A 12,646-nucleotide genomic window follows, 5' to 3' on the forward strand; every position below is an offset into this window, starting at 1 on the left:
ACTTCTCAAATCCTGTAATTATAAACCACAACATAAAAATTACACTAAAATTCTGATATCAACCAAAGTACATACTAATAAAAGGGATTTTTCTCAACTGCTGAGTAATACTTTTGTTACTATTTCTCTTCATTGTGATTTGCTATATACATTAAGTAAGAAGACTTAAAAGTGAAACACAGTGATGAAACTGAGATTCAAATTTCAGTTCAAACCTGTTGGTTTATAGTTCTCTCTCACTAAAGATATGAACAGAATCTTTTGCAATCAGTGGAAAGACAATTCAAATTTTCATGAAATCAGTGGTCAGACTAAAAGTTTCACTTAATTCCTAATTACTCAGATAAAAACACTAGCTACATATAAAAATATAATAGGCACTATAAAAACAGTCATCATCAACTGATTGAAAAAATACAAACTCTATTTATAATGAAAATGAACAATTATTTTGGTCATTTATCACTTCCATGTGGTGTTTTTCCATTCATCTAACATATTTTAAAATCAGAACATACCAATATGATAATTTATTTTGATAGTCTATGAAATACACTAATTTCCTCATCAAGCCTATGGCTTCTGGCGAGCTACATCATATCTGCTGTAGCTTTTCATTATAAAATTTTATAACCAATGGAATCTATCAGTGAAAGCTTTAATTTTAATGTAATTTTTACTGAGTACATTAAATTTAATTTCTTATTAAATTGTTTTCACTAGTTTTCTGTTTGTTGTCAGTCAAAAGCTAGGATTTTTAATGCTGAACCCAAAAAGGATGTAGCTTACAAATGTTCCCATCTCAACTGAGCTAAAAGCAACACATGAATTAACCATGATGTAGTTCATGCCTCTAAATCTACAGCCAATAATGTGGTCATTTATTCTGTTAATACCAGGATCAGCATGTGCTATGGGCACACTGTGACTGGAATCATTTAAGTATGAATGTGGCAACCAAAGATCAGTATCATATATGTCCAGCAAGAGGACAAAAAACAACAGATGCTGTATAGAATTCACTGCAGATACAATGCTGAATATGAACTATGCTAATGGAAGTGCTACCTTGTATGAAGGCAACAAGCATCTTGATACCTTCAGCAAACACTTTTGCAGTAATCGGAGGTTTGAATAAGGAATCTGTGACCTAGAGCACTGAGTACCATGAAAAGGAAAGTTTTACTCAGATGTGAAAAATTCACCCTTTGCCATTTGTTCTTTTTCTATAAAGAATCATCATTCTCACTGTGAGACCAATTTGCTCAACAAGTTATTACATTAACCTTCTTTGTAATTTTCTTTAGCTGCTTTCACAGCAGTCTTGGAAATTCAGATACGCTTTTCATGCACACTTGAAATTTCAACAATCAAAAAGAACCTCAAGTTTTGCACTGAATAACCTTTCCCCCACTCCTTCAGATGGTACTTCAGAAGGCAACTGTATTTCAGATTCAGTGCATACATATACTTCAAACCCATGACTATTTACTATCAAAGACAAGTTCAAGCACTGGATTTCTCATCAGAGGGGAACTCCAAAGATCAAATTGTATCTTCAAACAACCATATTTTCCTCTATGGCTCTAGCCTTCTAAAATCTGAGAGTCCTGCTGTTAAAACACCCTCCCATAAACCTGAAGAAGGATAAGTGACCTACCTTAGAAAGTCCGCCTACTTCCAAATAGAAGCAGATAATGAAAACATTCCAGGTGACCCACAGGGCAGTCCACACCGTGTACTAAACACAAAGCCAGATAAAAGCAAAAAGACAGAAAAATAAAATGTGAAGATGAAAGGACTTTATACTGAGCAGATCAACAATAATAAACCTGGTATCAATAAGCATTGTTCTTCTGGGAACAGCCAAGACAGAGAGTTCAGAAAAGGAGTTCTCCCTGCAGAAGTCCCCTGAGAACCACAGGAAATTACAAATCCAATATTCGTTGCTGCTCTAAGTAAATACCAATAAAACAGATTTATTCTTTACAGCTTTGTACTATCCTACTGATACTAATTAAGTCCAAAATGCTGTTTTGGGGGCAACTGTGAGTTATTCGTAAATCATGATTTAGCTCTGTTAAAGGAGATTCCAGAATAGTAATTTAAATAGACAGGTATTATTAAAATAAAATTTAAATATTCTGAAGAAATACAAAAGAAAAAAAAAAGACACCAAATAAAACAGATCTATTGATCTGATAATATAGACAAAAAAAAATCACATGAGTAAGGGGTAAATCTGTTCTCTTAAGAATCATAGGATTATAGAATCATAGAATGGTTAGGGTTGGAAAGGACCTTAAGATCATCTAGTCCCAGCCCCCTTGCGATGAGCAGGGATGCCTCACACGAGACCAGGTTGCTCAAGACCCCATCCAGCTCAGCCTTGTACACTGACAGGGATGAAGTATTCACAACTTCCTTGGACAACCTTGTCCAGTGCCTCACCACCCTTACAGTAAAGAATTCATTACTTATATCCAACCTAAATCTCTTTGTTACAGTTTGGAACCCTTGTCCTGTTGCTACACTATCTGATGAAGAATCCCTCTCCAGCATCCTTGTAGGTCAGATACTGGAAGGCTGCTATGAGGTCTCCACACAGCCTTCGCTTCTCCAGCCCAATTTTCTTAGCCTGTCTTTGTATCAGAGGTATGGGAGGAGTCTTTCAATAAAAGGTATTTTAATTATATTAAAAATAACTCACTACTCCAGCCCTAGTGGCCACATACCTAATCCTACAATGTGCCCTTAACAGGTGAAAGTATCTATAGCTTTTCTTGTTTCTCCTACCCTAGTGCAAGAGTGAACCCATACTACATCCACAGCATGAATGGAAGATTAATTTGTCTATTGTAAATCATCTTTTGCATTTTAATTGTCAGCATAATGGACTGACCCTAATTCCTTACAGATGCACAGTTTAACTACATACAGCTGTAAACTACACCCAATCAACACTTCAAGCAGTACACCTCAGAAGCATTTCTGTCTGATGGGAACAGCACACCCTCAGCCACATCGGAGCAACACCCACCAGAAAAATGCAATGAGCAGCAGCACTGTCACTTTACATTTATGTGCTTACAACCTTCACAGTGGGGAACTGCTGCTAAGCACCCTTGCAAGTTTAATTAGCTGTGACCAGATGAGGCTAATATGCTATTGTTTTGCCTCAATACAGTCAGTAAAGCTCAACACCCTAATCTATAATATGCTGGATCCCATTTCTATCACATGGGTGCCACTAGTTTGGCTGTCTTGGGAAGTGTTGGGTTATGTTTCCCTCTTAATTCCCCTCCCTGTGATGAAAGGTTCAGGTGAAGAGACTTGAATTTTTCCCCACTTTGATTACCTCCACATGCATACAGTCTTTTCTGTACACCAAATAGTTTAACTGCTTTAATTTCTTATGAGGTACATAGGCAGTTTGCATATTGTTATGGTACAAGAACTAGGTCATTAATAAACAAAATGAGAATAATGCTCCTGGGCCATTTTCTCTGGCTTACAAATAAGGGCACTGTGGCAACTGAAGGCTGGATAATTATAAATTAGAGAAAGCTGCTGTGGTCTGTGAGCAGTATAAGGTCTGTACTATCTATAAGATTAACTTAAAAGAGGATAACACATTTTATTACATTTGCTGACTTTGTAGTAACTCATCATAAGCTCCTGATTTTTCAACATATGGCCTCAGAACATCAAGCGATGAGCATTTAAAATTAATGGACAATTAATACAAGCCCAGTTGCACATAAAAAGCAGATTTCAGAATATTCAGGAGAATTTCCCCTTTTAAGAAAGAATTTTTTATCTGTCCATGAACAAAATCTGTCTTCACAACAACAGGAAACCTACTTGATCTGCCAGGCAAAGCCAAATCTGTTAATGACCTCATCCTGTCCCATGGGCACCAATGACAACTCTAAATCATGCAGGTAAAAACTGCCTGAATGTGCTTTGGCAGGCCAAGCTAGGCTGGTTTACACAGTCAGGACCTGTTTGGTTCCTTATCCACTGTGAGGATTATGGGAAGAAAACTGCAGGTGCAAAGCACATGTGCCCCTTGACACCCAGCTACTGTGCATGAAAAAGCTCTTCCTACACACTCACTGAACTACAGTAATTTGAATATAAGCTCCCCTTCACTTTAAGTACATAATAATTATATATTCAGTAGTTAGTAGTATACAGTTTTTTAAAGTAAGCAAGTTATTGACAAAATTAGACAACACATGGTTTTGGATATGTAAGTAGCAGTTTTTTTTCTTTGCATAGTGTTATAGGCACTTAAGGAATAATGCATTAAGGAAAGGCTTTAAGACAGTAAAAGCAAGAAAGCAAAATTAGGAAATAGCAGAATTCTGATTTAATTTTTCTATGTTGTGGCTGTGCAACACAATGCAAACATTAATTAAATCACCATAGGTATATTTTTGTTTTAGAAGACCTTACCTCCCTTAATACATTTTATGAACAGCTAACTCAGTAATTCTCTTTGTTGCTCAGACCCTGCTCTAAGGACAGAATGTTTATTTCCTCAGGAGGTTTTCTAAGATGACATTGTTATAATGTGTGAGAGCTGCACAAACATTAACTAATTTACTTTATGTTATAAAGGAATGATACAGCTCTCAGAATGCAAATGATGTTTTGATACATGCAAAGATTACATTCAGAAATGTTCATACATTATAGGCATCCAACCTGAGATGCTTAGGAGTTGATTTTCAGAGCACTTGGGATTATAAAGAGCTTTATAAGATCAGCGTTCAGCTTCCTGTGGCTGAGCATTCAGCACTTTTGCAAATCAGGCCACAAGGTCTCAAGACAAGAACCCAGAATACAAGGGGAAAACAAAGCATGTGAGAAGTTTGGTTGAAGCAACTCATTTTGTGTTAAAAAAGGTTTCAGCGACTGAGAGGAGAGATAAAACTCAGCTACCTGGCACATACTTCACAACAAAAGCAGTCTTTTATTCTTGCCATCAAATGCCTTATATTTCCCATGGCTTCTGTTTTCTGCCAATCAAGTTTCTATTCTATAGCTGTAATCACCAGAAAACCCCCAATATCTGTCCTTTCTATAGCAACTGGAAAAAATTGGTATTCATCCATGCAGTTCAAAACTGCAAATATACAAAAGGATCACGTAAAGATTGCAGAGGAGGGCTTTAGTAGCAGCTTTTCTTAATTTGAGGGTTTCTCCCTGAAAAAATTGTAATACTTTCTGAACATTATGTGTATGTGTGTTCAATCCCCTCTCCCCAGCTAGTGATTCCTTCCTCAGCTGTATGGCCAGCCACATTCAGTAACTGCCAGGTCAGCTGATTTCATGCTCAACGTCACAACCCTCACTGTATCTGGCATGAAGAAGGAATTCACCACACAGGTTGAATCAATAAGAAAGGTCCTGGGGGTGGGTTGTTCATTTGCTTGTTGGTTTTGTTTAGCTTTTCTTCTTTTGTTTTGTGGTCTTTCTTTTCTTTTCTTTTCTTTTCTTTTCTTTTCTTTTCTTTTCTTTTCTTTTCTTTTCTTTTCTTTTCTTTTCTTTTCTTTTCTTTTCTTTTCTTTTCTTTTCTTTTCTTTTCTTTTCTTTTCTTTTCTTTTCTTTTCTTTTCATATTTTTATTTTATATCCCATATGATGCACTACTTAAAAATTACCTAGCCATTGTCATTTACTAAATTCCTTCTCCTCAAAGGACCTAGACACTAGTGATAACCTTTGCTGCTTTCTCCCCATGATGCACTGTATACATTCTTGCTTTATTTTTGCAGTAAGGATTGTGTACTATGTGGTGTAAGGAAGCATTTAGATATTATTTGAAGTGAGTACAACCTAAGCTTTACAGGTTAAATGTCTGTTAGATTACTGTGCAACCCAGTAGGTTCCTTTCAGATCCCTTTCTTAATGCCTCTGCCTCTCTACAATAATGATATTTCTATGCCTTTTTTGACTCTACAGGTTATATTGAAATCGGTGAAGAGATACCTTTCACATGCCAGTGAAATACAACCATTTCTGGAGTTAAATCATTGTTATTATTGGACACAGCATTACAAAAAGAAAGGATTAAAGAAAAATGCAAAGGATGGTTTCTCAAACTAAAAGGTAAGGGAGAAAATGGAAATTTGCAAGTGTGAATATTACAAGGATCATGGGGTAAGTTTAGCATTAATGAATAAACGACCTCAAGTGTATATTTAATCTGAAGTGCAGCACCTCCTCTGACAGTGTCTTGGCATTAAGAGAAATGAATGTTGGCTCAGGGATACTTCAAGGGAAAGGCAGAAACTGCTGAGTCATCAGATCATTCCCCTGTAATACCTGGCTGTGTCTTAGAGGCATCAGTACTTGCAGAGCTCTACTTGGTCATATTTGTGAAAGATGACATGGAAACTGCCATAAATCAACATATACTAGAACAGTAACAACTCAGGACTTATTAGGTAGGATATTCAAGGAGTAATTTTGGATGACTAAATATTTCACATATTTTGACTGTCTATACTAACATTTGCTTGAATGCTGTGTAAAGTATCCTGTATAGCCTTTCTTCTGCTTTTGCTTTTTATACCTCTTGGCTTTTCAGGTGTACACGTTGATATTATTTAATGGAATAAATTAAGTCAAGTAAAGCAGAGACCTCCAACTAATATTCCCCCTATTTAAGTGTATTATTTTCATCTCTCACTGTTCATTAATGCGTTGGGCCAGGTGTGAGCAATTTTAGCTACAAGACTCATAGTTTAGAAGGCTTTTGAAGTCTCATATCAGAAGTAAAAGCGGGGTTAACCCCCCCCACTTTAACAAGTATCCTGTCAACATCTTTAATTAGTTTTAATAGCCTGAAAAATCTTGCTGGCAATAGCAAGTCCTATTAAGAAAGGAAAAGCATGCACAGGGAAATGGATCATAGCAGAGCTCTGGAGCTGCATGACAGGTGTGTTACAGCATAGTTAAAACTGACATTTAGAAGGTTTTATTTCTTTACAAATGTTTGTGTAAGTTTTAAATGAGCCAATATGGGAAAATTAGGAATCAACTATGAACTTTTATGTTACCTGGGAACTTTGCACTGATTTAATTCAGCCACAAAATATTCAAGTACTAAAAATAGCACATCCGCTTACTGACAGAACAAATTGTTCACAAAAATTGATTTAATTAATACAAAAAACTATTGGAAATAATTGGTGTTAATGTTGTTTCTTCCCCTCTCTCTCTGTGTGTGTTTCTTAAGCTCTGAGGACTCAGAATTTTACCTATGAGCAAGTGAAATTCTATATTTATTCCAGAATCACCTCCTTATAGCACTGTACCTGAAGGACTGTAGATAAGAAAATATGAGGTACTGCGTTTACCTACTTGGAATGACAATTGTATTCAACAGAGATGCTTCATGGCTCAGCCATTGCATGGCAGCTCTTAGATGGTAGGGTATTATTTGGTGGAAAGCACTCAATCCAAATTTTATATCACTCAAACTATTAAGCAGAACTCATTTCTTTATTCAGAATTTAATCTACATAGTTATGCTTATGCTGTTTTTGTATTTCTTCTTTTCATTTATTCTTGATCTGATTGACCCATCTAGGTATTTCATTCTTTAATAAAATAAAATTGCTATGCAATTTTACAGATGTTTACCCTCACTTGCTTCCTATTTCTTCTGTATAAAATGGAGAACATGAAGCAGAAAAGTGAGTCATCAATATATGGATGTATATACACTGCTGCCTAGTTCTCCAACCACAGGTAATAGATAAAAGTGCTATTATTTACATCAATCCATTTTCAATTATTTATAGTCTGCTTGTGAAGTTTAGCTAATGTAAGTATAAGGAGCCTTGGTTGCACTTTTTTCACTTTTTCTTTTGAGACATGACAAAGAATTACAGGATTCCAGGCTTGACTAGAAAAGATTAAGCTTTTTAAGTTATTTGTTTAATGGGTTTTCCCCAATAGACATTTATTTTATCTTTCCATGAGGGGAAAAAAACCCAACTTTCGTATCTTAAAATCCATTACTGACAGCACAAATGAAATGCTCCACATACAGACTCTGCCAAGTAAAGACATAATATTCACCCATGCAAAAGAGACTGAGAGGGAATAAACAGGTATTTTTTTGTTGACAATTTCCTTCACAGCTTTGAAAGTTTTTTATTCTTGGTTATGTTGAAAATATGGGAAAAAAATCTAAGAAGCTTCAAGTTACAAGCATCAGAGACAATTTACAACAATTTTGGTTCAAGGCCATAAATACGTATCTCAGCAAAGTTAAATGTGAGACTGAGATTTCCATGGGCCACATGACCAAAGGAATTTGTATAATCCTTGCTTCTCCCTGTTTAAGAGGAACACGTAGCTAAATATAACTTGATCATTAAATTTTTTAATTTTTATTTTATTTTTAATGGCAATTGATTCTGCTTGTCTATTGCAAAGAGGGAAATTTGCATTTTTTCATTTATTCTTGGTCTAATTGACCCATCTGGATATTTCATCCTTTAAAGAATCTTACTAAGGACTTGTATCCTGGTCATGATTTTGGCAGCATTTTCTCTAGGTTACCCATTCTTGATAGCTTCCAAAATCTCAGAAATGGCACTCAGTAGTCCTAAATTTGCGAAATGATATGGAACCCTCTGAAGTTTCTAGAGAAATACCATCTGGTGTTTTGAAACCTTTTGAAACCAATAAAATTCCTCTTTGCAATGTAACAGGTTTTAAAGCTAATTGAAAAAAAAAAAAAAGAAAAAGGTAATTAATGAGACTTACCACAACTATATATCGAGGCCTAAACTGGATGGTTCCAAACAACCCCAAAATGACAACTATTATTTGTAGGAAATTGCCAAGGATAGGAGCCCACTGGAAACCAAGGAAGTCAAAGATCTGTCTCTCTAATGCTGCCAGCTGTAACAAAAAAACATAAAAAGAACATCCATTTTTAATTATGGGTGAGATAAAACACTTGACATTTTGTTATTTGCACCAGGATTCCCCAGACTAAAGTACATCAGAATTCTGTAACTGTGGTTCCTGGGTGTAACCTTTGCCAGCATTGTCAGTACACTGGTATCTGATGATAGCTACTAGTCAAGCTACTAGAAGATCATACAGATCTTCTAATGAAAAAGCAACTGGAAAGAACTTTAAGAAGATATTTGCAAAATATTCATATAATACAAAAATACCTCTACAAATTCAGACAAGTTTTATTTTATTCTTGTATGCTGGAAAACCTAAGTCTTGTCAATACTTACTTAAGTACAAAATTTGTCTTAAACAAAAGCTCACCTAGGCTGAGCAAAGCCATGTGAACCTTGCTGATGTTACTGAAGTATCATCATGCTCCCTCCCTTCCCCATGTCTGTGTTTTCGTAGATTCAGTTTCAATTAATTTGCTACCAATTTCTGAAAATCTAGTCTGTTGTTATAAAGACATTAAATTCAACTTTCTCAGCAGCATAGTTGTTGAAGTTTAAACTTGGTTCAGTATTTCTCAAGCTGTAGCAAGACATTTTTGAGCATTAAATAGAATCCTACTGAGAAACAACTGAATTTCTGTGCTTGGTAGAATTTATTACACAGCTACATTATTTTACTACATTGTTACAAACCCTAAAATTTACTGAAATATGTACTTAAAATATTTGTAACTGAGTCAGATGGAATAAGCATGGCCCTATAAATACCAACCGAAGTATTAGCATATGTGGGTATTTCACATAAACCATTTCATTTTACATGCAATGGCCAGATTTGATTCTTTCCTACAAGCAGCTCAGAGCAGAATCCAACTTTTGTGTACAAAAACTGTCCCTTAAACCAGTCATGAAATGGTTCTATGAATTGCATTCTCTATGTAGTGGTTAATAAACATGATAAATCCAACCAATTACATGAACAAAGTCATCAACTTAGTGCAGCTCCTCTGCAATCAGGGAAGTTACACTGACTTTTATCAGATAAACAGCTGGCACATTTATATAATGAAAAATTATCAAGCAGTAATGTTAAAATGATATTATCTTAACAAAATTATCCTTTTCATGCTGTAGGTAAAGGGGTAACACAACTCCCACTTGAGTGACGCTCATGAGGCATTATCTCCTTGCTTTTGTCACACTTGGCCCACTCTTCTTTAACTCATTGTCCATCTGTATCAACCTGTGTTCTTCCCTAGATATGGAAAAGAACTACAGACGTTAACGAACAAATTCAGAAAAATATATATTTTGCATGGACCTCAGATGGAGTTTCAGTACCTAATGGTGTGGTTGTCACCTTCCTGGAAGTATGTGGGCAACCTAATTGGTACACAGCAATGGTGATCCCGATGTCATTTTTTTAATGTCTTCACCTTATAGTAGACTCACAAGCATCACAATAATGGCCTATCCTGGACTTCACCAAGGACACCTCAGAGTGACATGCTTTTTCTAATGTGCTCCCTCAGGCAGTTTATGTGATCTCACATTTGGGAATACCTCTGCCTGTAGCTTCCCTAAACCACAGGATACATCACGCAATACATTACAAGGGTGCTACAAATTCCATCTGTAAGATTGTAGAGTATTTCAAAAACTCCTTGGCACAGGCAGAACTCACAGTTTATGGTATTAGCAATGACACAGCAAGAGTCCTGTCCTGTATCATGCAGGAAAGCATTGATGACTTCCATGACCAGAGTCAGAGCCTGGAGATCCTGCAGGGTCAGGAAGACACCTACGTAATTCTCAGGTCACCTTTTTTCAGCGACAGTGAAAGGGATTTCTTCCTGAAGCCCCTGGCAAGCGAACAGAGGATGGAGTTGCCAAATTAGTTTAGAATCTGCTTATTAGCCATCTCTGCCCTGAGAGTCATTGAAACTCTCATGTAGCCTAGGTCTTCACCAGCAGCAATAAATTTGAGTGTGTCCTTATAGCACTCCCAACACTGAAGGCAGCTGTCCTAGGACTGCCTCCAGTAGAGTGTCCTTGGCTCTGAAACAGGGCAGTTGTGTGCAAAACACATACCTACCAACTCAAAATGGTCCCCAGGCATAGGTGAACTTCCCGGGAAGACCATTAGTCTCGGTTAACATGACAGAGGAGTCTAACAGCTCACTAGTGCTCACAGTGGAATGCCACCTCCTGGTTTCTTCACCAGGCACAGAAGAATTTGCTGGTGTAGGAAGCACAGAACTTGATTGGGGTGGCTATTGAGGTAATTAACTTCACACAAACAGTTTGATGCAAGAGATGGCTGCCCTTAGACATTTTATGAAGTGTTGAAACACCTAGAGCTGTCTGAGAACAAAACCTGCAGCACAGACTGCAGCACAGATACAAATGAAGATGTATAGTGTGTCCCTTCTTAAACTTGTCCTTAGGAGCAATTTTCAGAGCCATGTAGGTCTACACTTTAAATGCCTGAAAGATGTAGTCCTACAACATCAACAAACACAGCCACTGCACTTTGCCATCAGACCCATGTTAACAGACTTGGTACTCAGCTCATGCCTCAAATGGATAAAAGTCTGCCTTTTGTATATCTCTCTGATATCTGCCTTGATATCTCTGAACATGTCTGTCAGGACTGGGCTGTGACAAAACAGCACAGTGGCCACTGGTATCTTCCCAAAGATGATTGCACAAATGTGTACATGAATGGTAGATAGACATACACATATAGAACACAATTAGTCTTTTTATAGATTACTGTGATAAAGGCACCCACTACAAACAAAAATAAGGTTCATTTTCCTCTCCTGCTACCTACTGAAATGTCAATTAGGATACTAAGGGGGAGAGCTTCTCCTTGAAGCTGTGGCACCAGCCAAAAAAACCCCACAATTATTTAGTGAGTCAAAAATTGAGCACAAGCAGAAACATGAGTCTACAGCCTACTGCTTATAGCGCTTATCTGGGACTGGGAGGTTCTTATTTCTCGCCTGCAAGGCTCTTTATTTTTATATACAGTGACAGCATGCAAACCACCAAAGGAGTCCAGGAAGCAGGATGCCAAACATACAGCACCATTCCTTGCCCACTAACATGTACTTTCACCATCAGGCTATGCAGTGAGACTTTCCTGTGCAGCTAAAGTCTCATGCATTCTGCTCTTGTCGCCAACACAGAGTATTTGTCTCACCCATAAAGACCACAGAATACATTAGTAGGGGAAAAAATCTAAATAAAAGAAAGAGGTAGGAGGCACATCTCTCCTGCTCAAATTGCTACTCTTCTGTAAATTACAAAACCTTCTTGCAGACAGTGCTGATAGAAGGTAAAAACATAATAAATCATGATAATGGCACAGAAAACATACTAAGTTTTTTTTTTCTTTATACCAGGAGCAATATGCACTGAATACAGAAGGCATGTAAATGCTGCTGTTCTTAAATCTAGTATTTCACACAACAGAGCTCCCAAGCAGCAGTGAAGGCCATAGACTTTTTAGCTCCATGACAATGAATAAAAGCAGTCCCTAATTCAACTTTGTGATTCAGGTAGTTGTGTACAGAAATAATCACAATAAAGGGAGAGAAACAGGTTGCTGTGCACAATTACTGGCTATTTTTACATAGAAATGAAGATCCAGTACTGTCTGTTTGCACAGATCCAAAATCCCAGTAGTCACAAGTG

At 36.8% G+C, this 12,646-nt stretch overlaps 1 protein-coding gene across 1 annotated transcript in view; it reads right to left on the reverse strand.

Moving 5' to 3' along the window:
- NKAIN3 (sodium/potassium transporting ATPase interacting 3) overlaps positions 1 to 11,087 on the reverse strand; it is a 182,960-nt gene extending 171,873 nt beyond the window's left edge. Inside the window, exons 1-3 of the mRNA XM_031052262.2 lie at positions 11,040 to 11,087; positions 8,793 to 8,987; positions 1,661 to 1,741 (exon numbers count right to left, since the gene is read on the reverse strand). Coding sequence (XP_030908122.2) covers positions 1,661 to 1,741; positions 8,793 to 8,987; positions 11,040 to 11,087 — 324 coding nt within the window. The remainder of the gene's footprint in view (positions 1 to 1,660; positions 1,742 to 8,792; positions 8,988 to 11,039) is intronic.
- Between the last annotated feature and the right edge of the window lie 1,559 nt (positions 11,088 to 12,646).

The sequence above is a fragment of the Melopsittacus undulatus genome, chromosome 1, assembly GCF_012275295.1.
Source record: "Melopsittacus undulatus isolate bMelUnd1 chromosome 1, bMelUnd1.mat.Z, whole genome shotgun sequence".
Taxonomy (NCBI): domain Eukaryota; kingdom Metazoa; phylum Chordata; class Aves; order Psittaciformes; family Psittaculidae; genus Melopsittacus; species Melopsittacus undulatus.